The sequence below is a fragment of the Salmo salar genome, chromosome ssa15 (assembly GCF_905237065.1).
Source record: "Salmo salar chromosome ssa15, Ssal_v3.1, whole genome shotgun sequence".
Classification (NCBI taxonomy): Eukaryota; Metazoa; Chordata; class Actinopteri; order Salmoniformes; family Salmonidae; genus Salmo; species Salmo salar.
Genome location: NC_059456.1, coordinates 12,435,312 through 12,458,172, shown reverse-complemented (window position 1 = coordinate 12,458,172; position 22,861 = coordinate 12,435,312). Strand labels below are relative to the sequence as shown.

The 22,861-nt window shown below is 44.5% G+C and overlaps 1 protein-coding gene across 4 annotated transcripts in view; it reads right to left on the bottom strand.

Annotated features, from left to right (window-relative positions):
- The window catches only part of smarca2 (SWI/SNF related BAF chromatin remodeling complex subunit ATPase 2), a 150,417-nt gene that overhangs the window by 48,256 nt on the left and 79,300 nt on the right, over positions 1–22,861 (bottom strand). For all 4 annotated transcript variants that reach the window (XM_045695465.1, XM_045695464.1, XM_045695466.1 and 1 more), the window contains exons 16-24: positions 21,090–21,253; positions 18,809–18,875; positions 18,312–18,422; positions 16,515–16,757; positions 13,153–13,266; positions 12,875–12,982; positions 12,679–12,765; positions 4,054–4,100; positions 3,741–3,907 (exon numbers count right to left, since the gene is read on the bottom strand). In XM_045695465.1, the coding sequence (XP_045551421.1) occupies positions 3,741–3,907; positions 4,054–4,100; positions 12,679–12,765; positions 12,875–12,982; positions 13,153–13,266; positions 16,515–16,757; positions 18,312–18,422; positions 18,809–18,875; positions 21,090–21,253 (1,108 nt within the window). The remainder of the gene's footprint in view (positions 1–3,740; positions 3,908–4,053; positions 4,101–12,678; positions 12,766–12,874; positions 12,983–13,152; positions 13,267–16,514; positions 16,758–18,311; positions 18,423–18,808; positions 18,876–21,089; positions 21,254–22,861) is intronic.

The following is a 22,861-nucleotide window of genomic DNA, read 5'->3' as shown; positions in this document are numbered from 1 at the left end:
GTAGAGGACATTGAGGTATGGTTAAAGTTAAGGGTCAGAGATGCATACAGTCGAGGTGCAAGTAGAGGACATTGAGGTATGGTTAAAGTTAAGGGTCAGAGATGCATACAGTCGAGGTGCAAGTAGAGGACATTGAGGTATGGTTAAAGTTAAGGGTCAGAGATGCATAAAGTCGAGGTGCAAGCCAATCTAAAATGGCAGCAGTTTTACGGGCGCCCAACCAATTGTGCTGTTATGTGTTTATTTTTCGCGTTATTTGTAACTTATTTTGTACATAATGTTTCTGCTACCGTATCTTACGGCTAAAAAGAGCTTCTGGATATCAGGACAGCGATCACTCACCTCGGATTAGACAAAGATTCTTTCTACAACAAGGAGGACGCACAGGACATTCTCCTAACTCCCGACAGGGCCGACATCCCCGTTATTTGCAAGAGGAAGCGACGCAGGTACAGAGGACAAAGAGCCAGATGCCTGGTCAGGACCCGGAGAAGGAGACTGAGAAAGCTGCTGTTACCATCAATACTACTCGCCAACGTGCAATCATTGGACAATAAATTATACGAGGTACGATCACGAATATCCTACCAATGGGACATCACAAACTGTAATATCCTATGTTTCACGAAATCGTGGCTGAATGACGACATGGATATTCAGCTAGTGGGATATACGCTGCACCGGCAACATAGAACAGCACACTCCGGTAAGATGGGGGGGGCGGTCTGTGCATATTTGTAAACAACAGCTGGTGCACGAAATCTAAGGATGTCTCTAGATTTTGCTCGCCTGAAGTGTATATTGTGATAAATTGCAGGCCACACTACTTGCCTAGAGACTTTTCAGCTATACTTTTTGTGGCTGTTTATTTACCACCACAGACAGATGCTGGCACTAAGACCGCACTCAGCCAGCTGTATAAGGAAATAAGCAAACAGGAAACCACTCACCCACAGGCAGCGCTCCTAGTGGCCGGAGACTTTAATGCAGGGAAACTTAAATCAATTCTACCAAATTTCTATCAACATGTTAAATGTGCAACCAAAGGGAAAAACATTCTAGATCACCTGTACTCCACACACAGAGATGCGTACAAAGCTCTCCCTCGCCCTCCGTTTGGTAAATCCGACCACAACTCTATCCTCCTGATTCCTGCTTACAAGCAAAAATTATAGCAGGAAGCACCAGTGACTCGGTGGTCAGATGAAGCAGATGCTAAACTACAGGATTGTTTTGTTATCACAGACTAACATGTTCCTGGATTCTTCCGATGGCATTGAGGAGTATACCACATCAGTCACTGGCTTTATCAATAAGTGCATCAAGGCCGTCGTCCCCACAATGACTGTACGTACATACCCCAACCAGAAGCCATGGATTACAGGCAACATTCGCACTGAGCTAAAGGGTAGAGTTGCCACTTTCAAGGTGCGGGACTCTAACCCGGAAGCTTACAAGAAATCCTGCTATGCCCTGCGACGAACCATCAAACAGGCAAAGCGTCAATACAGGACTAAGATTGAATCATACTACACCGGCGCTCGTCTTATGTGGCAGGGCTTGCAAACTATTACATTTACATTTTACATTTTAGTCATTTAGCAGACGCTCTTATCCAGAGCGACTTACAGTAGTGAATGCATTAATTTCATTTCATGCATTTTTTTTTTTGTACTGGCCCCCCGTGGGAATCGAACCCACAACCCTGGTGTTGCACACAACATGCTGGCGTTACAAACACCATGCTCTACCAACTGAGCCACAGGGAATCACTATTACAAACTACAAAGGGAAGCACAGCTGCGAGATGCCCAGTGACACGAGCCTACCAGACGAGCTAAATCACTTCCATGCTCGCTTCAAGGCAAGCAACACTGAGGCATGGATGAGAGCATCAGCTGTTGCGGACGACTGTGTGTGATCACGCTCTCCGTAGCCGACGTGAGTAAAACCTTTAAACAGGTCAACATACACAAGGCTGCGGGGCCAGACGGATTACCAGGACATGTGCGCCGGGCATGTGTTGACCAACTGGCAGGTGTCTTCACTGACATTTTTGTCCCTGATTGAGTCTGTAATACCAACATGTTTCAAGCAGACCACCATCGTCCCTGTGCCCAAGAACACAAAGGCAACCTGCCTAAATGACTACAGACCCGTAGCACTCACGTCCATAGCCATGAAGTGCTTTGAAGGGTTGGTAATGGCTCACATCAACACCATTATCCCAGAAACCCTAGACCCACTCCAATTTGCATACCGCCCAAACGGATCCACAGATGATGCAATCTCTATTGCACTCCACACTACCCTTTCCCGCCTGGACAAAAGGAACACTTATGTGAGAATGCTATTCATTGACTAGAGCTCAGCGTTCAACACCATAGTACCCTCAAAGCTCATCACTAAGCTAAGGATCCTGGGACTAAACACCTCCCTCTGCAACTGGATCCTGAACTTCCAGACGGAGTAGCAACACATCTGCCACGCTGATCCTCCACACTGCAGCTCCCCAGGGGTGCGTGCTCAGTCCCCTCCTGTACTCCCTGTTCACCCACGACTGCATGGCCAGGCACGACTCCAACACCATCATTAAGTTTGCAGACGACACAACAGTGGTAGGCCTGATCACCGACAACGACGAGACAGCCTATAGGGAGGTCAGAGACCTGGCCGGGTGGTGCCAGAATAACAACCTATTCCTCAACGTAACCCAGACGAAGGAGATGATTGTGGACTACAGGAAAAAGAGGACCGAGCATGCCCCCATTCTCATCGACGGGGCTGTAGTGGAGCAGGTTAAGAGCTTCAAGATCATTGGTGTCCACATCAACAACAAAATAGAATGGTCCAAACACACCAAGACAGTCGTGAAGAGGGCACGACTAAGCCTATTCCCCCCTCAGGAGACTATAAAGATTTGGCATGGGTCCTCAGATCCTCAAAAGGTTCTACAGCTGCAACATCGGGAGCATCCTGACTGGTTGCATCACTGCCTGGTACGGCAATTGCTCGGCCTCCGACCGCAAGGCACTAGAGGGTAGTGCATACGGCCCAGTACATCACTGGGGCTAAGCTGCCTGCCATTCAGGACCTCTACACTAGACGGTGTCAGAGGAAGGCCATAAAAATTGGCAAAGACCCCAGCTACCTCAGTCATAGACTGTTCTCTCTACTACCGCATGGCAAGCGGTACCGGAGTGCCAAGTCTAGGACAAAAAGGCTTCTCAACAGTTTTTACCCCCAAGCCATAAGACTCCTGAACAGGTAATCAAATGGCTACCTGGACTATTTGCATTGTGTTCCCCCAACCCCTTTTTTACGCTGCTGCTACTCTCTGTTTATCATATATGCATAGTCACTAACTATACATTCATGTACATACTACCTCAATTGGGCCGACCAACCAGTGCTCCCGCACATTGGCTAAACGGGCTATCTGCATTGTGTCCCGCCACCCACCTCCTGCCAACCCCTCTTTTACGCTACTGCTACTCTCTGCTCATCATATATGCATAGTCACTTTAACCATATCTACATGTATATACTACCTCAATCAGCCTGACTAACCGGTGTCTGTATGTAGCCTCGCTACTTGCACTATTGGTTAGAGCCTGTAAGTAAGCATTTCACTGTAAGGTCTACACCTGTTGTATTCAGCGCACGTGACAAATACTTTGATTTGACTTAAAGTAGAGGAAATTGAGGTATGGTTAGTGTTTAGGGTCAGAGATACATACCGTCGAGGCGCAAGTAGAGAAAATTGCGGTAAGCAAAGTAGTCCTCCATGATGGTCATGAGTGATGTCATCTGACAGAACAGCAGAACTCTGTGGTTGGTGACATGCAGCTTGGGGAGGATCCGGTCCAGCAGCTCAAACTTCCCCGATGCACGGTACAGCTCGTGTCTGGGGTGGGGGGGAGGAGAATAAATAACCATATGGTCCCAGAAAGAGAAAAGTTTTGTCTGGGGTGTTTAGCATTCGCCTTTTGAAGGAAATTCACGTTTTGTTTAATAACTGAATGGGCAATGTTGAGTATCTTAATATCTTACCCGCTTATAACGCCGTTCGGGAAGCCTAAGTGCTCAGCAAAGGACTCCTGTGAGACAAGACAGATAGTGGAAAATCAGAATTGAATTAAATATCTAGTTGGCACATCTACATAGTTATCAGATAACAAATCCTAACTTCACTAAGTAAATATTGTAGATTGAATTGTGTGAATTAAAACAGACACAAATGAAACATGTGCATGCAGTCTGGGACCAATTAAAATGTTGCCGAACTCTTCTAGTAAATTACTCATTAAAGGTTTCACTGCAGAGACAATAAAACAAGAGGATGATGGTGGCCTGTGGCTGGGTGTCACATCTCAGACAGGCCTGGGGTGGCTAGTCTTACCCTGCCAGACAGACCTCTACCCTCCAGACAAGTCTTACCCTGCCAGACTGTGGGGTCAGGTTTATGCTCCAGAAAAAGCAGCAACACTGCTGATTCAACGTATATGTCTGTGTTGAAGGCCGTGTCTAAGCTTGACACTTACATGAAACTTCTGCTACTTCTCACTGTGTGTGGATTTCTCCTCAGTCTGGATGTAATCAGGCTACAGAAAGCACATACAGTGGGCAAAGTCATCAGCACTCTGCCCACCAGCATTCAGAAAACGTGTACTTTGAGACAGAGGCACCTTTTCATTATAACGTTGAGAAGAAATACGTTCCTAGCGTGTGAGGAATATGTTTGATGGCCTCATAAATCCTAGCCAGCTAGCTAATATTTAGAAAAAAAATTTGGGGGGGGGGGTTTGGCTAGGGTTCTGGTAACTTGTTTGCAATCCCTTTATCTTTGTATGCTAGCTTGCTGGTTAGCTACAGTAGTTGGCTACTGGCATCAAGTTGTTGTTGTGTTATCATATTTTGCCTATTCCAGTTTGCAGAATGCATACTGACAATTTAATATAGCGCAGGAAAAGAGAATCCGGATTCAATGTGGACATGGTGGACACATTTAAATAGCTGTAGACACATGATACGTTCAGAATTCCATGGCCAGAACTCCATAATCAGAATATAAAAACTGCAGTAACTGTCAAGTCTAGACACAGCAGAAGACTGATTCGTTGGCAACTTCAATCAGGGGTGTTACGGCATGTAAGCTAGCGTTCCTCAATGTGTTGGAACATTGTAACATATCTCTACATTGGAACATGTAGGAGTGGTTCTAGATCTAACATACCTCAATGTGCTGGAACACGTAGGAGTGGCTCTAGATTAACATAACTCAATGTATTGGAACATGTAGGAGTGGTTCTAGATCTAACATACCTCAATGTGCTGGAACACATAGGAGTGGTTCTAGATTAACATACCTCAATGTGCTGGAACACATAGGAGTGGTTCTAGATCTAACATACCTCAATGTGCTGGAACACATAGGAGTGGTTCTAGATTTAACATACCTCAATGTGCTGGAACATGTAGGAGTGGTTCTAGATATAATGTACCTCTATATTGGTCAATGTAGTGGTGTCTAGATCGAATGTACCTCAATATGTTGGAACATGTAACATACCTCGATGTGTTGGAACATGTAGGGGTGGTTCTAGAACTACCGTAATTTCCGGACTATTGAGCGCACCTGAATATAAGCCGCACCCACTGAATTTTAAAAAAAGTATTATTTTGAACATAAATAAGCCGCACATGTCTATAAGCCGCAGGTGCCTACCGGTACATTGAAACAAATGAACTTTACACAGGCTTTAACGAAACACAGCTTGTAACAAAAATAAACTGGCTTTAACGAAACACGGCTTGTAACAAAAACAAATAGGCTTTAATGAAACACGGCTTGTAACAAAAAATAAAAAATTAGCAATAAGCTTCAGTTGTCTTTTTGCACTGAGTCAAATCCTCACGCTCCTGTTTCCAACGTCTTATCATCGACTCATTAAGACCAAGCTCCCGTGCAGCAGCTCTGTTTCCTTTTGCAACAGCCAGATCAATCGCCTTCAACTTGAAAGCTGCATCATATGCATTTCTCCGTGTCTTTGCCATGATGAGGGTGACAAAATGACTACCGTAATCAGAATGATGGGAAGTTTGAGAGCGCTCGATTTAATCTAAACAGTAAACAAAAAAGTTGTTTGACCTTAACCCGTTCGGCAATTTCATTGGTCTAATGAAAGCTTCATGCCGCCAAAAAACTGAGCACGTCACAGAATGTGTTTTTTTGGGGAAAAGAAATTGAAAGCGGGAAAAATCCATATATTAGCCGCGTCATTGTTTTAGCCGCGAGGTTCAAAGCCTGGGAAAAAAGTTGCGGCTTATAGTCCGGAATTTACGGTAACTTACCTCAATGTGTTAGAACATGTAGAGGTAGTTCTGAGTGGAATGTACCTCAACGTGTTGGAACATGTAGGAGTGGTTCTAGATCTAATGTACCTCAATGTGCTGGAACATGTTAGGTACCTCAATGTGCTGGAACATGTTAGGTACCTCAATGTGCTGGAACATGCCAGGTGTTAACTCGAAATGACACAACGACAAGGTTCCAGTTTAACAAAGTTTACTATACCGTATGAACACACTACAAGGTAGCCATTACTCTCTCGGCTAGGTCCATCAACGAAAAGACTTCCTGCGCAGGCGCACTCTTGACTGAGTGATAGCCCCGTAATAACAGAAATATAGGGATTCTTAAAACATGAACTTAACAATCTCCCCCTTTTCTTTAAAGACAAATTAAACATCAACAACATAATTAAATTAGTATTATTCAAGTTCCCCATTACAAATGGGTTGTGTGACAGTTTTTATATGTATTACTCAAGCTGCCACTTTCCATTACTGAGAGCCTGTAGGAGCACAAGACCGGATGCTCCTTTTTTAGTCAGACAGTCAGCAAGCTGTTCCTTTGTGGTCGACCACAGAATCCGCTGGATTCTCTGTGCTTGAATAAGTTCCTTGATGCTGCTAATCTCAAGACGAAGTCTTTTCTCTGTGACAGACTTGGTTGACTTCAAAGCATCAACTAATGAGTAGTTGTCAGTGACACAAACTACAGGTAGAATGTGCCGTTTTGTCTCACCAGTGGAAAGCTCTGAGAACAGAGTTGCAAGAAAGATAGCATTGTCAATTCCATCCGCAAGAGCAAGTGTTTCTCCAGCAAGTGTGCTTCGGACAACCCTTCTGATCCTTTTTGACTGCCAACAGATGGCAGTCAATTAACACGACTTGTTGTGACTTCAGTTTACGAACAACTTTGTTTGCCTCATGAATGGTTTGTACAGTGGTGTGTTTTGTGTTAGATGCCAAGTTGCAACCATCAAACATTATATCAGGTCTACTCTGTCTAGCAACCCATAAAATGTATCCTATCTTTGATCTCAATTGATCAGCTTCAATTCCACATAGAGGGGAATTGCTTTGTACGGCTCTTGAAGAACCCATGTGGATGGGTTGAAGATTCTTGATATAGCTCTCCTGTTGCATCAGTATTGTCCCATCAACTGTAATAAACTCTATGCCAACATAACAAAAATGATCATGCTCGTCACGGCCGACCTGGAAAACAGCTTTGAGGTGTGGAATCAGTTGTAGCAAAGGTCTGTGAGCCACCCCAGATAAAGTCATCAACATGACAGGCAAGTACTCCAGTCACACTGCAGTCTTGATCAAGCCAATAGAAGACGGCAGGATCCACTTGTGACATTTTTCCAACTGTATTCAGCATTGTTGCCTTGACTTTGTTGTACCAGTAGAGTGATGCATCTGCCAGTCCATACACACACTTTTTTAGTTTCCACAGTGTTCCTTCACATTTAGCTTCAGGCGGAGGTCGGAAGTGAATGTCCCTTGACAGCTCTGTTCCCTGCAAAAATGCAGATTTGATGTCTATGGAATTAAGTTTCCATTTTTTTCTGGCAGATCACTGACATCAGCAATCTGAGTGACTCTGAGGCGCATGTCGGTGAGTCGTTTGGGACTTGTTTAGCAGCCAGCTCCTCTAAACCTCTAGCCACTAGGTGAGTCGTTTGGGAGTTGTTTAGCAGCCAGCTCCTCTAAACCTCTAGCCACTAGGTGAGTCGTTTGGCAGTTGTTTAGCAGCCAGCTCCTCTAAACCTCTAGCCAATAGGTGAGTCTTTTGGGAGTTGTTTAGCAGCCAGGTCCTCTAAACCTCTAGCCAATAGGTGAGTCGTTTGGGAGTTGTTTAGCAGCCAGCTCCTCTAAACCTCTAGCCACTAGACATGCTTTAGGCACTATTCCAGTTAAGGATTCTTTAAGGGTACACACCCACCTTCTTGAGACACATTTTTGGCCAATGTCTTTGACTTCCTCAAACACTCTATTTTTCCTCCAATTACTGAGCTCATCTAGCTTAGCTGAGTCAAATGACACGCACGTCCTTTGTTTCAAGTACATCACCATTTTGAATGTCATTCTGTTTTTCTCGATTTTCCATTGGTTCAATTCTGAGATTATCTACAAGTGACAGGTCAGCTGACCCTGTTGTACCAGAAATTGTAGCTGGTTCAGAGAACTGCAAGTTATACCAGTTCTGGTGTTTTCCTTTGGCTTTTCCTGCTCGTCCAATGACGGTTGCTGTATGTGGAATACCACTTTCTCTGTCCATGTATTTAACAGTTTGTCCAGTTTTCAGATTGGAACAACCATGTTGTCTTAACACGTGGCTGTTGTTGAATGTTTTCCTCATTTGAACGCTCAGCAGTATTATCTGTGGCATGGTTGAAGGTCTCTGCTCCATTTCCTGTGTCAGTTTCAGTGTCCATATCATTGGATGCAACATCTGGTAGGTTTGTGTCTGTTACTGTCTCCTTTTCATTAGGATGATTCTCAGCGACAGCCCCTGTATCTTGTTGATCATTTACTTTCCGCAATCTGGAGTGATGCACCCTGACAATGGTGCCTCCGTGCCTCACAAATATCACCACACCATCTTGGCCAATGACTACTCCCGGTCCCTTCCACTCTTGACAGTCAACTCGTTTGTAGTACACTTTGTTTCCAGTTTCGTATTTCTCATCGGTGAGTCGTAGCTGTTTACGCAGAGCCCTGCGAATTCTTTCTGAGCACTCTGCTTCAGTGAACGCTTTTCTCGCTGCATGTAGTGCTGAAAGGTGCTGTCCCACCCATGCACTCACACTGGCCCCTTCTAGTGCTGGTGGCTTGTCAACCAGTACAGAGGGAAGATTAGGGTTCTGCCCGAACACTAGTTGGTATGGGCTGTAACCATGAACATTGTGCATTGTGTTTTTTGCCATCAAAGCCCAATCTAGGGCTGTGTTCCAGTCACATCCATTGTCTTGCTTCACTTTCAGCATGATCTCTGTGAGTGTTTGATTATATCTCTCCAGAAGTCCATTGCTCCATGGACTGTATGCAGCAGTTGTCTTTACTTCCATGTTGAAGTTCTCTGCCATTTCTCTTATTTCATTATTATTGAATTCTCCTCCATTGTCACTGTACAATTTCTGGGGCGGGACATGCACACTTACCCAGGAATGAATGAAGTGCTTGACGATGTCACTGGGTTTCTTTGTATTCACAATGCTTCCAGCGCTGAAGCGTGTGAAGTGGTCGATTATGTGAAGGTACCACACACTTGGTCCTAACTCATGTAGATCTACAGCCACTGTTTCATTGTATTTGGAAGCTAGTGGCAAACCAACAGCTCGTTTGGGCTTAGGTTTACTGTATTTTTGACATGTCTCACAACTGTTAACTATCTGCTGTAGAATGGAAATACTCTCATCATCATTATTCCCTGAACTGCTGAGTAACTTCTGAAGTCTGTCAACTGTAGCATGTCCAAACTGTTTGTGAAGCTTTAACAATACTTTGTGTTTTTCTTTTGTGTTCATGTTCTCTGTGACTGTCAGAATCTCCATGTGCTCTGTGTCCGTCAGAATCTCATTTTTGCATGGACTCTGCGTGATGTCTTTGTCTAAAATGTTTACACAATAGTGGCCTGAGGTAGTAAGTTCAAGAGTCACTGGTTGTTTAAACATCACTGCCTTGTCATTTTTTATGTCTAGTACAGCCCCTGCCTTCTTGAGGGAAGCTTTGCTTAATAGTAAGGTGATATCTGTAGGGACCACCTCTGTTTCAATGTGACACTTAGTCTGACCAATTTTTGCTGGTATCTTAACTCGCTTGGTAGAATGGACAATTCTCCCATCTCCAAATGTGAAAGCTCTGTTGCTTGGTGTGTCAATCATATTTTGTACTTCTTTCATATTTAGTTCACTGACATAGCTATCAAGCCATTTTGCACCACACACTGTCCGTGTACATGCTGTATCAATCACAGCAGATCCTAAGGATTCAACTATAAAAATCTCAGTATCAGAAGCAGATTCATTTGAAAACAGTGTAATGTTACACTGCTCTCTCTGTGTTTACATTTTCCTCTGTTAGTTTAACTTGTTCATTTTTATGAGGACAGTCTTTAACCCAATGGTAAGTGCTTTGACAAATAGCACATTTTGATCTCCTTCCATATTTGTCCAGTGGATTTGTGCCTGGAAATGGCGCCCTCTTCTGGTTGTCTTGAGAACGTGACTTTTTGGCGCCTTTTCTCTGCTGCTCAGTGTAATATGCTCCGTCACTCGCTTGCATTCCATCTGTTAACGGCGCGACAGACGTCTTTTCACCAAATATTATTTTTAGTGCCGACTTCATTGATGCAAAAGTCAGCACAGTACAAGCAGTCAAAGCCAACTGTTTCTCCCTACCATCTAGACAGGCAGTATCTAGCAACTTGAAAGCTAACACTGCATCCGGGAGAACCATGTCGTACTTGCGCATCCTATTGTACCTCTGTTCGAAATCAATGATGTAGTCCGTCATTGCAACCAAAATATCTCTCGTAAAAAAGGTTTGAATATGCCTCGTAGGCACGGTCTTTCTCTTCTTTAAGAAATACAGAATCCAGTGCTCTGATCAAAGTTCCCATACCATCATCATTGTTCAAATCCTCCAGGGATATTTCCAGTGCTGTATCTCTCGCTCTTCTCTCGAGCGATAATACCACCGCAAGTTCTTGCTTTTTCGCGTCCAGATTAGTAACCCATGTCCAGATTCCAAGTTCATTTTCCCAACTTTCGTACGACCTCTTCTCGTCGAAGCGAGGTGGCACATTGTAGTTATTAGCCATCCTCTGCTACCAATGTTAACTCGAAATGACACAACGACAAGGTTCCAGTTTAACAAAGTTTACTATACCGTATGAACACACTACAAGGTAGCCATTACACTCTCGGCTAGGTCCATCAACGAACAGACTTCCTGCGCAGGCGCACTCTTGGCTGAGTGATAGCCCCGTAATAACAGAAATATAGGGATACTTAAAATATGAACTTAACACCAGGTACCACAATGTGCTGGAAGATGTAGGGGTGGTTCTGGATCTAATGTACCTCAATGTGTTGGAAAATTTCATGTACCTTAATGTGCTAGAACATGTACACTACCGGTCAAAAGTTTTAGAACACCTACTCATTCAAGGGTTTTTCTTTATTTTTACTATGTTCTACATTGTAGAATCATGAAGACATCAAAACTACGAAACAAAACATGGAATCATGTAGTAAGCAAAAAAGTGTTAAACAAATCAAAATACATTTAATACTTGAGATTATTCAAAATGTAGGTGTGGTTCTAGATCTAACATACATCAATGTGTTGGAACATGTAGAGGTGGTTCTAGAACTAACTTACCTCAATGTGATGTGACATGTATTGGTGGTTCTAGAACTAACATACCTTAATATGTTTGAACATGTAGGGGTGGTTCTAGAACTAACATACCTCAATGTGATGGGACATGTAGGGGTGGTTCTAGAACTAACATACCTCAATGTGATGGGACATGTAGGGGTGGTTCTAGAACTAACATACCTCAATGTGATGGGACATGTAGTGGTGGTTCTAGAACTAACATACCTTAATATGTTTGAACATGTAGGGGTGGTTCTAGAACTAACGTACCTCAATGTGATGGGACATGTAGGGGTGGTTCTAGAACTAACATACCTCAATGTGATGTGAGATATAGGGGTGGTTCTAGAACTAACTTACCTCAATGTGATGGGACATGTAGTGGTGGTTCTAGAACTAACTTACCTCAATGTGTGGGAACATGTAGGGGTAGTTCTAGATCTAACTTACCTCAATGTGTGGGAACATGTAGGGGTGGTTCTAGATCTAACATACCTCAATGTGATGGGACATATAGGGGTGGTTCTAGAACTAACATACCTCAATGTGTGGGAACATGTAGGGGTGGTTCTAGAACTAACATGCCTCAATGTGATGGGACATGTAGGGGTGGTTCTAGAACTAACTTTCCTCAATGTGTGGGAACATGTAGGGATGGTTCTAGAACTAGCATACCTCAATGTGTGGGAACATCTAACGTACCTCAATGTGTGAGAACATCTAACGTACCTCAATGTGTGGGAACATCTAACGTACCTCAATGTGTGGGAACATCTAACGTACCTCAATGTGTGGGAACATCTAACGTACCTCAATGTGTGGGAACATCTAACGTACCTCAATGTGTGAGAACATCTAACGTACCTCAATGTGTGGGAACATGTAGGGGTGGTTCTAGAACTAACATGCCTCAATGTGTGGGAACATCTAACGTACCTCAATGTGTGGGAACATGTAGGGGTGGTTGCAGATCTTCTTCAGCTGCATGATGGTGTTCATCAGGGTCTTCGCTCCTCCTTTACCCTGAGGACCACAATAACAACGTCACATATCTGAGCTGCTTGATCAGGGTCGATAGTTATAAAGAGAACTGACCGTCACAAAATTAGTTAACAGGACCTCTGCTTCCTACCTTCTTGTCTTTCTCTGATCCATCGGTGAGGAGGATTCCTCTGCCCTGCATGTGGCGGTACAGAACCCTCTGGATGGCCGACATGTCACACTTGATGACATACTCCACCTACAACACCAAGTATCTGTGGTTTGTATACATCAAGTATCATCCAGTACCACCGATCTGTGGGTTACATTCTGGAAAGTATCTGTGGTTTAGATACTGTAAAGTTTAACTCAGTACCAAGTATCTGTGGTTTACATAGTGTAACGTTTCTATAGTATAAGCCCTCTCACCTTCTCTGGAAGCTGGGACTCCACCTCCTTCTTGAGTCGTCTGAGCAGGAAGGGGCGGAGCACCTTGTGGAGACGGCGGATAATCAGGATTGTCTCTTCCTCATTCAAGTCCACCTGGGGATCAATCAGGGTCCTCCATTAACAATCTACTAACAAGCTAGTTACTAGTGTAGTTACTAGTGTAGTTACTAGTGTAGTTACTCTAGTGTAGTTAATCTAGGGTAGTTACTAGTGTAGTTACTCTAGTGTAGTTACTAGGGTAGTTACTCTAGGGTAGTTGCTCTAGGGTAGTTACTAGTGTAGTTACTCTAGTGTAGTTACTAGTGTAGTTACTCTAGTGTAGTTAATCTAGGGTAGTTACTAGTGTAGTTACTAGGGTAGTTACTCTAGGGTAGTTGCTCTAGGGTAGTTGCTCTAGGGTAGTTGCTCTAGGGTAGTTACTAGTGTAGTTACTCGGTAGTTACTAGTGTAGTTACTCTAGTGTAGTTACTCTAGGGTAGTTAATCTAGGGTTTACTAGTGTAGTTACTCTAGTGTAGTTACTCTAGTGTAGTTACTCTAGTGTAGTTAATCTAGGGTAGTTACTAGTGTAGTTACTCTAGTGTAGTTACTCTAGGGTAGTTGCTCTAGGGTAGTTACTAGTGTAGTTACTCTAGGGTAGTTGCTAGTGTAGTTACTCTAGGGTAGTTACTAGGGTAGTTACTCTAGGGTAGTTACTAGTGTAGTTACTCTAGGATGAGGTTTATGCTGTTTTGTATGGTCATGGACAAAGTCAATATGGTTACAACAGACCCGTCTGACTGAATATGGCCCAAAGTGCTGATTTGTTGTCACCATCTCTCATCTCTAAAGCTTTTCACCACTTTCACATTAATTTATTTAATTATTGGGCAGATGTTCCTTCTTGAAAAGGTAAGGGATAAACGGCCTGCATTTCACAGTGGCGGATAATAAATATTATTTCACAGAGGAGCATAATAAATATTATTTCACAGTGGCGCATAATAAATATTATTTCACAGTGGGGCATAATAAATATTATTTCACAGAGGAGCATAGAGAAACAATGAATTTCGATATAGAGCTTTTCACATGGCTTTTGTCACGTCCTGACCATAGTAAGATGTGATTTTCTATGGTAGAGTAGGTCAGGGCGTGACATGGGGTGTTTTGTGTTTTTCTATGTTTTCTATTTCTATGTTTAAGATCTAGTTTTTCTATTTCTAGGTTGGGTTTTTTGGGGTTGATCTCCAATTGGACGCAGCTGGTCCTCGTTACCTCTGATTGGAGATCATATTTAAGTAGGGGTTTTTCTTCCTGGGTTTTGTGGGTGATTATATTTTGAGTACCGTAATTTCCGGACTATTGAGCGCACCTGAATATAAGCCGCACCCACTGAATTTAAATTTTTTATTATTTTGAACATAAATAAGCCGCACATGTCTATAAGCCGCAGGTGCCTACCGGTAAATTGAAACAAATGAACTTTACACAGGCTTTAACGAAACACGGCTTGTAACAAAAAATTTGAAAGTGGGAAAAATCCATATATTAGCCGCGTCATTGTTTAAGCCGCGAGGTTCAAAGCGTGGGAAAAAAGTTGCGGCTTATAGTCCGGAAATTACGGTAGTGTTTGTTTCTCTCTGCGTCACGGTTTGTTGTTTTGTAAATTCAGTTATTTATGTTTTGCAAAGTTTCACGGATTTAATAAAATGTGGAACTACAACCAAGTTGCAGTTTGGTCTGCTCCTTTCGACAGCCGTGACAGGTTTTCACATGATGATCACTGTTCACATATTATTGCAGTCTGCACCTTTTTTGTCATTCAGTCAAATCTTTAATTGATAGAGATTTAGAAAGAGAACTGGTCATGCAGCCTTACACCTATCTGGATTGGATATAACCCTTACCCTTACGCCTATCTGGCTAGGATATAACCCTTACCCTATCTGGCTAGGATATAACCCTAACCCTATCTGGCTAGGATATAACCCTAACCCTGTTTGGCTAGGATATAATCCCTAACCCTATCTGGCTAGGATATAACCCTAACCCTATCTGGCTAGGATATAACCCTTACCCTATCTGGCTAGGATATAACCCTTACCCTATCCCTATCTGGCTAGATTATAACCCTTACCCTATCCCTATCTGGCTAGGATATAACCCTTACCCTATCTGGCTAGGATATAACCCTTACCCTATCTGGCTAGGATATAACCCTTACCCTTATCTGGCTAGGATATAACCCTAACCCTATCTGGCTAGGATACAACCCTTAGGCCTATCTGGCTAGGATATAACCCTTACCCTAACCCTATCTGGCTAGGATAAAACTCTTACCCTTACCCTATCTGGCTAGGATATAACTCTTACCCTATCTGGCTAGGATATAACCCTAACCCTATCTGGCTAGGATATAACCCTAACCCTATCTGGCTAGGATATAATCCTATCTGGCTAGGATATAACCCTTGCCCTATCTGGCTAGGATATAACCCTAACCCTATCTGGCTAGGATATAACCCTATCTGGCTAAGATATAACCATAACCCTATCTGGCTAGGATATAACCCTTACCCGTACCCTATCTGGCTAGGATATAACCCTTACCCGTACCCTATCTAGCCAGGATATAACCCTTACCCTATCTGGCTAGGATATAACCCTAACCCTATCTGGCTAGGATATAACCCTTACCCTATCTGGCTAGGATATAACCCTAACCCTATCTGGCTAGGATATAACCCTTACCCCTATCTGGCTAGGATATAACCCTTACCCTATCTGGCTAGGATATAACCCTTACCCTATCTGGCTAGGATATAACCCTAACCCTATCTGGCAAGGATATAACCCTTACCCTATCTGGCTAGGATATAACCCTAACCCTATCTGGCTAGGATATAACCCTAACCCTATCTGGCTAGGATATAACCCTAACCCTATCTGGCTAGGATATAACCCTTACCCTATCTGGCTAGGATATAACCCTTACCCTATCCCTATCTGGCTAGGATATAACCCTTACCCTTACCCTATCTGGCTAGGATATAACCCTAACCCTATCTGGCTAGGATATAACCCTAACCCTATCTGGCTAGGATATAACCCTTATCCTATCTGGCTAGGATATAACCCTTACCCTTACCCTATCTGGCTAGGATATAACCCTAACCCTATCTGGCTAGGATATAACCCTTACCCTATCTGGCTAGGATATAACCCTTATCCTATCTGGCTAGGATATAACCCTTACCCTTACCCTATCTGGCTAGGATATTGATGCATTTTTATGTATGTTTTGGACCGTGTTTGTCACCTAACTTGACCTTGTAAAGTAGATATGCATTTGACACTCACTCTCTCCCCGGTCATGGCAAAGGGGGCGTTGAACCACTGTTCGAAAGTGTTGCAGGACTTGAAGATGGTAGGCAGCAGGAAGTTGAGCAGGGCCCAGAGCTCCGGGAGCTTGTTCTGCAGTGGCGTGCCCGTCAGGAGGAGGCGCCGTGGGGCCACGTAATGGGTGTTCAACACCTGGGTCAGCTTACAATGGTGGTTCTTCATACGGTGACCCTCATCAACTATCATGTACTTCCAACGGATCTGGGGAGTGGGGATGGAGTGTGGGTATAGGGGACAGAAGATAAAAGAAAGTGGGTTTTATTGCATCAGTGGCTTTGGGCTAAGCACCTGACCCAGCTGTAGAGTCACATGTAGAGGGTTAGGGAGGAGGAGGAGGAGGAGGACCTGACCCTGCTGTAGAGTCACATGTAGAGGGTTAGGGAGGAGGACCTGACCAAGCTGTAGAGTCACATGTAGAGGGTTAGGGAGGAGGAGGAGGAGGAGGAGGAGGACCTGACCCTGCTGTAGAGTCACATGTAGAGGGTTAGGGAGGAGGAGGAGCAGGACCTGACCCTGCTGTAGAGTCACATGTAGAGGGTTAGGGAGGAGGAGGACCTGACCCAGCTGTAGAGTCACATGTAGAGGGTTAGGGAGGAGGAAGAGGAGGAGGACCTGACCCAGCTGTAGAGTCACATGTAGAGGGTTAGGGAGGAGGAGGAGGACCTGACCCAGCTGTAGAGTCACATGTAGAGGGTTAGGGAGGAGGAGGAGGAGGACCTGACCCAGCTGTAGAGTCACATGTAGAGGGTTAGGGAGGAGGAGGAGGAGGAGGACCTGACCCTGCTGTAGAGTCACATGTAGAGGGTTAGGGAGGAGGAGGACCTGACCCTGCTGTAGAGTCACATGTAGAGGGTTAGGGAGGAGGAGGAGGAGGACCTGACCCTGCTGTAGAGTCACATGTAGAGGGTTAGGGAGGAGGAGGAGGAGGTCCTGACCCTGCTGTAGAGTCACATGTAGAGGGTTAGGGAGGAGGAGGAGGAGGAGGACCTGACCCTGCTGTAGAGTCACATGTAGAGGGTTAGGGAGGAGGAGGAGGAGGACCTGACCCTGCTGTAGAGTCACATGTAGAGGGTTAGGGAGGAGGAGGAGGAGGACCTGACCCTGCTGTAGAGTCACATGTAGAGGGTTAGGGAGGAGGAGGAGGACCTGACCCTGCTGTAGAGTCACATGTAGAGGGTTAGGGAGGAGGAGGAGGACCTGACCCTGCTGTAGAGTCACATGTAGAGGGTTAGGGAGGAGGAGGAGGAGGAGGAGGAGGACCTGACCCTGCTGTAGAGTCACATGTAGAGGGTTAGGGAGGAGGAGGAGGAGGACCTGACCCTGCTGTAGAGTCACATGTAGAGGGTTAGGGAGGAGGAGGAGGACCTGACCCTGCTGTAGAGTCACATGTAGAGGGTTAGGGAGGAGGAGGACCTGACCCTGCTGTAGAGTCACATGTAGAGGGTTAGGGTGGAGGAGGAGGAGGAGGACCTGACCCTGCTGTAGAGTCACATGTAGAGGGTTAGGGAGGAGGAGGACCTGACCCTGCTGTAGAGTCACATGTAGAGGGTTAAGGAGGAGGAGGAGGAGGAGGACCTGACCCTGCTGTAGAGTCACATGTAGAGGGTTAGGGAGGAGGAGGACCTGACCCTGCTGTAGAGTCACATGTAGAGGGTTAGGGAGGAGGAGAGTATTTCTGTCCTACCTTAGGGGGAGGGAGAGCGGAAAGTGAAGAAAAGAGGGGTAGGATAGGGGTAAGAGGGAGAGAAAGGATACCTTGGCCAGGATCTGTTTGTCCTTAATGATGTACTCGTAGGTGGTGAGGAGGACATTGAACTTCCCGCTGCGGAGCTGAGCCACCAGGCCTCGTCTCATAGCAGGGGTCCCCTGTAACACAGGAGAGTCAGACAGACAGAAGACATAGGTTATGTCCCAGATATCCTTCCTTCCTCCCAAAGTCTGCAGTGTTCACTGATTTGAAAGGAAATTACTGGTATAAGAAACATGGTGGAAACTCCTACTAGCCATTTTTTATTTTACCTTTATTTAACTAGGCAAGTCAGTTAACAACAAATTCTTATTTTCAATGACGGCCTAGGAACAGTGGGTTAACTGCTATTGCCTCTACCAATCCAGTGCATTTAGATTTCTGGGAACTAATGAACGAGTGCACACTTCAGGTGAAAGGAGATATTCTTGGGACGCGCCCAGAGTACGCTACCCATGGAGGGGAAGAAGAAAGGACTGATGAAAAGGAAAATTATGACTCTCACCTTGTAGGAAATCTTCACAACGGACGGAGACCATTTATCCAGCTCATAGACCCAGTTGGACAGAGTCCTGGAGGACAGAGAGATCAGAGACACTCTGAAATGTAGGAACAACTAAGCCTGGGATGTTACAAACTTAAAGATTGAAGAAACACATCACACTAATCTACATAATCAACATTCTCCTCACACAACACCACAGTGAACTGAAGAAACAGGACATTGCCTAAACAGAGGTGACAGAAAGTCACATCCAAAGATAGTACTGCAGTGTGTGTAATCCACTTTTATATTGTTTACTGAAACTGTTAGTTTGAAAATCACCTCAGGGACACGGTTAAAGAAATGACAAACGGTGCTGCAGACTGACTCGTCTACTTTCCACTAGTTCTGATGTTTTACATGAGGGGATTCAAACGGTGCTGCGTTTGTGTCCTATAAGGAGCGTTGGTGGCAAATCTGATGGTCGATGGTAAAGAACATATATCCACTCGACACCACCCTTACCTGCGGATCTATAAATTACATCTCCGTAATATAGCATGGGTAGGATGGTCATCTGAAACAGGGTTAGTTGGCAGCTGGGGTGAAAGAGGAGCGATTACGATGGAGGAAACCAAGTTAAGACTTAACCTTAGCCTGCAGCTTTGATATGTGCTGAGAGAAGGACAGATCTTCAAAAAGTTCTACAGCTGCACCATCGAGAGCATCCTGACCGGTTGCATCACCGCCTGGTATGGCAACTGCTCGGTATTTGACCGTAAGGCGCGACAGAGGGTAGTGCGTACAGCCCAGTACATCACTGGGGTCAAGTTTCCCGCAATCCAGGACCTATATAATAGGTGGTGTTAGAGGAAAGCCCATAAAATTGTCAGAGACTCCAGCCACCCCAGTCATGGACCGTTTTCTCTGCTCCTGCACGGCAAGCTGTACCGGATTGCCAAGTCTAGGACTGCTGAACAATTAATCAAATGGCCACCGGACTATTACATTGATTCTGCCTGTACATTTGTTCTGTACACTGCTGCTACTTACTGTTTATTATCTATGCAGACACTTCACCCCTACCTACATTTACAAATTACCTCTAACCTGTACCCCCGCACATTGACTCGGTACCGGTATCCCCTATATATTTAAAAAAATTATTTCACCTTTATTTAACCAGGTAGGCTAGTTGAGAACAAGTTCTCATTTGCAACTGCGACCTGGCCAAGATAAAGCATAGCAATTCGACACATACAACAACACAGAGTTACACATGGAATAAACAAAACATACAGTCAATAATACAGTAGAACAAAAGAAAACAAAGAGTCTATATACAGTGAGTGCAAATGAGGTAAGTTAAGGCAATAAATAGGCTATGGTGGCGAAGTAATTACAATATAGCAATTAAACACTGGAATGGTAGATGTGCAGAAGATAAATGTGCAAGTAGAGATACTGGAGTGCAAAGAAGCAAGATAAATACAGTATGGGGATGAGGTAGGTAGATAGATGGGCTGTTTACAGATGGGCTATACATATAGTCTCTTTATTGTAACTTTATTATTTTTTTATTTAGTTTATTTATAAATATTTTCTTAACTCTTCTTGAACTGCACTGTTGGTTAAGGGCTTGTAAGTAAGCATTTCACGGTAAGGTTTACAATTGTTGTATTCGGCGCATGTGACAAATAAAGTTTCATTTGGTAACATCTAGTATGCCATGTATGAGGTGACTACATCAAGCTCTAAACCCTCAGAGATAGTAATCACACCAGTGGGGAGAGGGGCATTCTTCTTACCAACCCACATGACCTTTGTTTTGGAAGTGTTCAGAACAAGGTTAACGGCAGAGAAAGCTTGTTGGACACTACTTTCCTTGAGCCGTTCTTGTATATTACTGTTCTGTATTATGTCATGTTTCATGCTTTGTGTGGACCCCAGGAAGAGTAGCTGCTGCAACAGATAATCGGGGTCCTAATAAACAACAAGACAAAAGACACAGCTAAGGTGGTCTGCTCTGCTGGTGGGTTGCGGCATGGAGCCATCAAACACAAAAAATGACCTAACACTAAAAGGGAACTAGCATAATTTTCACAATTTCACAGTATTATTCCAACTTCAGTGTGGAAAAATATATATATAAAACACAGAAAAATCACATTTTTGAATGCACTGGGCCTTTAAGAGCCATGACTGTAGTTTTAGTAAACAGACTGATGAAGAAACTGTTTGTAATATAAAAGCAATGTTCTCTTTAACTGAGAGCCATGAAACAAGCAGGGAGGTAACATACGATAGTGGAACGATGATGAGGTAGGGTCCGTTGAGTCTCTTGTGTTCCATGAGGTATGTAATGAGGGCGATGGTCTGGATGGTCTTGCCCAGCCCCATCTCATCAGCCAGAATACCATTCAGATTATTGTTGTACAGAGACACCATCCACTCCAGACCCTGCACCTGTAACACAGAGAGAAGATGAGGTTAACAAAGATGCCCTCCACTCCAGACCCTGCACCTGAAACCCAGAGAGAAGAAGAGGTTAACAGAGACGCCCTCCACTCCAGACCCTGCACCTGAAACACAGAGAGAAGAAGAGGTTAACAGAGACGCCATCCACTCCAGACCCTGCACCTGAAACCCAGAGAGAAGAAGAGGTTAACAGAGACGCCCTCCACTCCAGACCCTGCACCTGAAACCCAGAGAGAAGAAGAGGTTAACAGAGACATCCACTCCAGACCCTGCACCTGAAACCCAGAGAGGAGAAGGGAACAAGTCATTTGAGACACACACAAACACAAACAAAATTCCACTGCAGTCCATGGACCTCAGGAGGAACAGAGAAATATACGTGTTGTTTGTTGTGGGTCAGGTTCTCTGTCTTGCTCAGTACTATACAGGACGGATCAGGGTGCTGCTACTCTGGCAGTAGTAAGCAGAGGCACAGACACAGTCAAGTTCTCTGTCTTGCTCAGTACTATACAGGACTACCTGGTAGTGTTTGAGCTAGTTTACCTGGTAGACTACTTTTACCTGGTAGTGTTTGAGCTCGTTTTACCTGGTAGACTACTTTTACCTAGTAGTGTTTGAGCTAGTTTTACCTGGTTGTGTTTGAGCTAGATTGACCTGGTCGTGTTTCAGCTAGTTTTACCTGGTAGTGATTGAGCTAGATTTACCTGGTTGTGTCTGAGCGAGTTTTACCTGGTTGTGTTTGAGCTAGATTTACCTGGTCGTGTTTGAGCTAGATTTACCTGGTAGTGATTGAGCTAGATTTACCTGGTAGTGATTGAGCTAGATTTACCTGGAAGTGTTTGAGCTAGATTTACCTGGTAGTGAGAGCATCAGCTGTTCCAGACAACAGTGTGATCACGCTCTCCGCAGCTGATGTGAGTAAGACTTTAAACAGGTCAACATTCACAAGGCCGCAGGGCCAGACAGATTACCAGGACGTGTACTCCGAGCTTGCGCTGACCAACTGGCAAGTGTCTTCACTGACATTTTGAACCTCTCCCTGTCTATTTCTGTAATACCAACATGTTTCAAGCCGACCACCATAGTCCCTGTACCCAAGAACACTAAGGTAACCTGCCTAAATGACTGCCGACCCGTAGTACTCACATCTGTAGCCATGAAGTGCTTTGAAAGGCTGGTCATGGCTCACATCAACACCATTATCCCAGAAACCCTAGACCCACTCCAATTTGCATACCGCCCCAACAGATCCACAGATGATGCAATCTCTATTGCACTCCACACTGCCCTTTTCCCACCTGGAGAGAAGGAACACCTTTGTGAGAATGCTGTTCATTGATTACAGCTCAGCATTCAACACCATAGTGCCCTCAAAGCTCATCACTAAGCTAAGGACCCTGGGACTAAACACCTCCCTCTGCAACTGGATCCTGGACTTCCTGACGGGCCACCCCCAGGTGGTAAGGGTAGGTAACAACACATCCAATATGCTGATCCTCAACATAGGAGCCCCTCAGGGTTGTATGCTCAGTCCCCTCCTGTACTCCCTTTTCACTCATGACTGCATGGCCAGGCATGACTCCAACACCATCATTA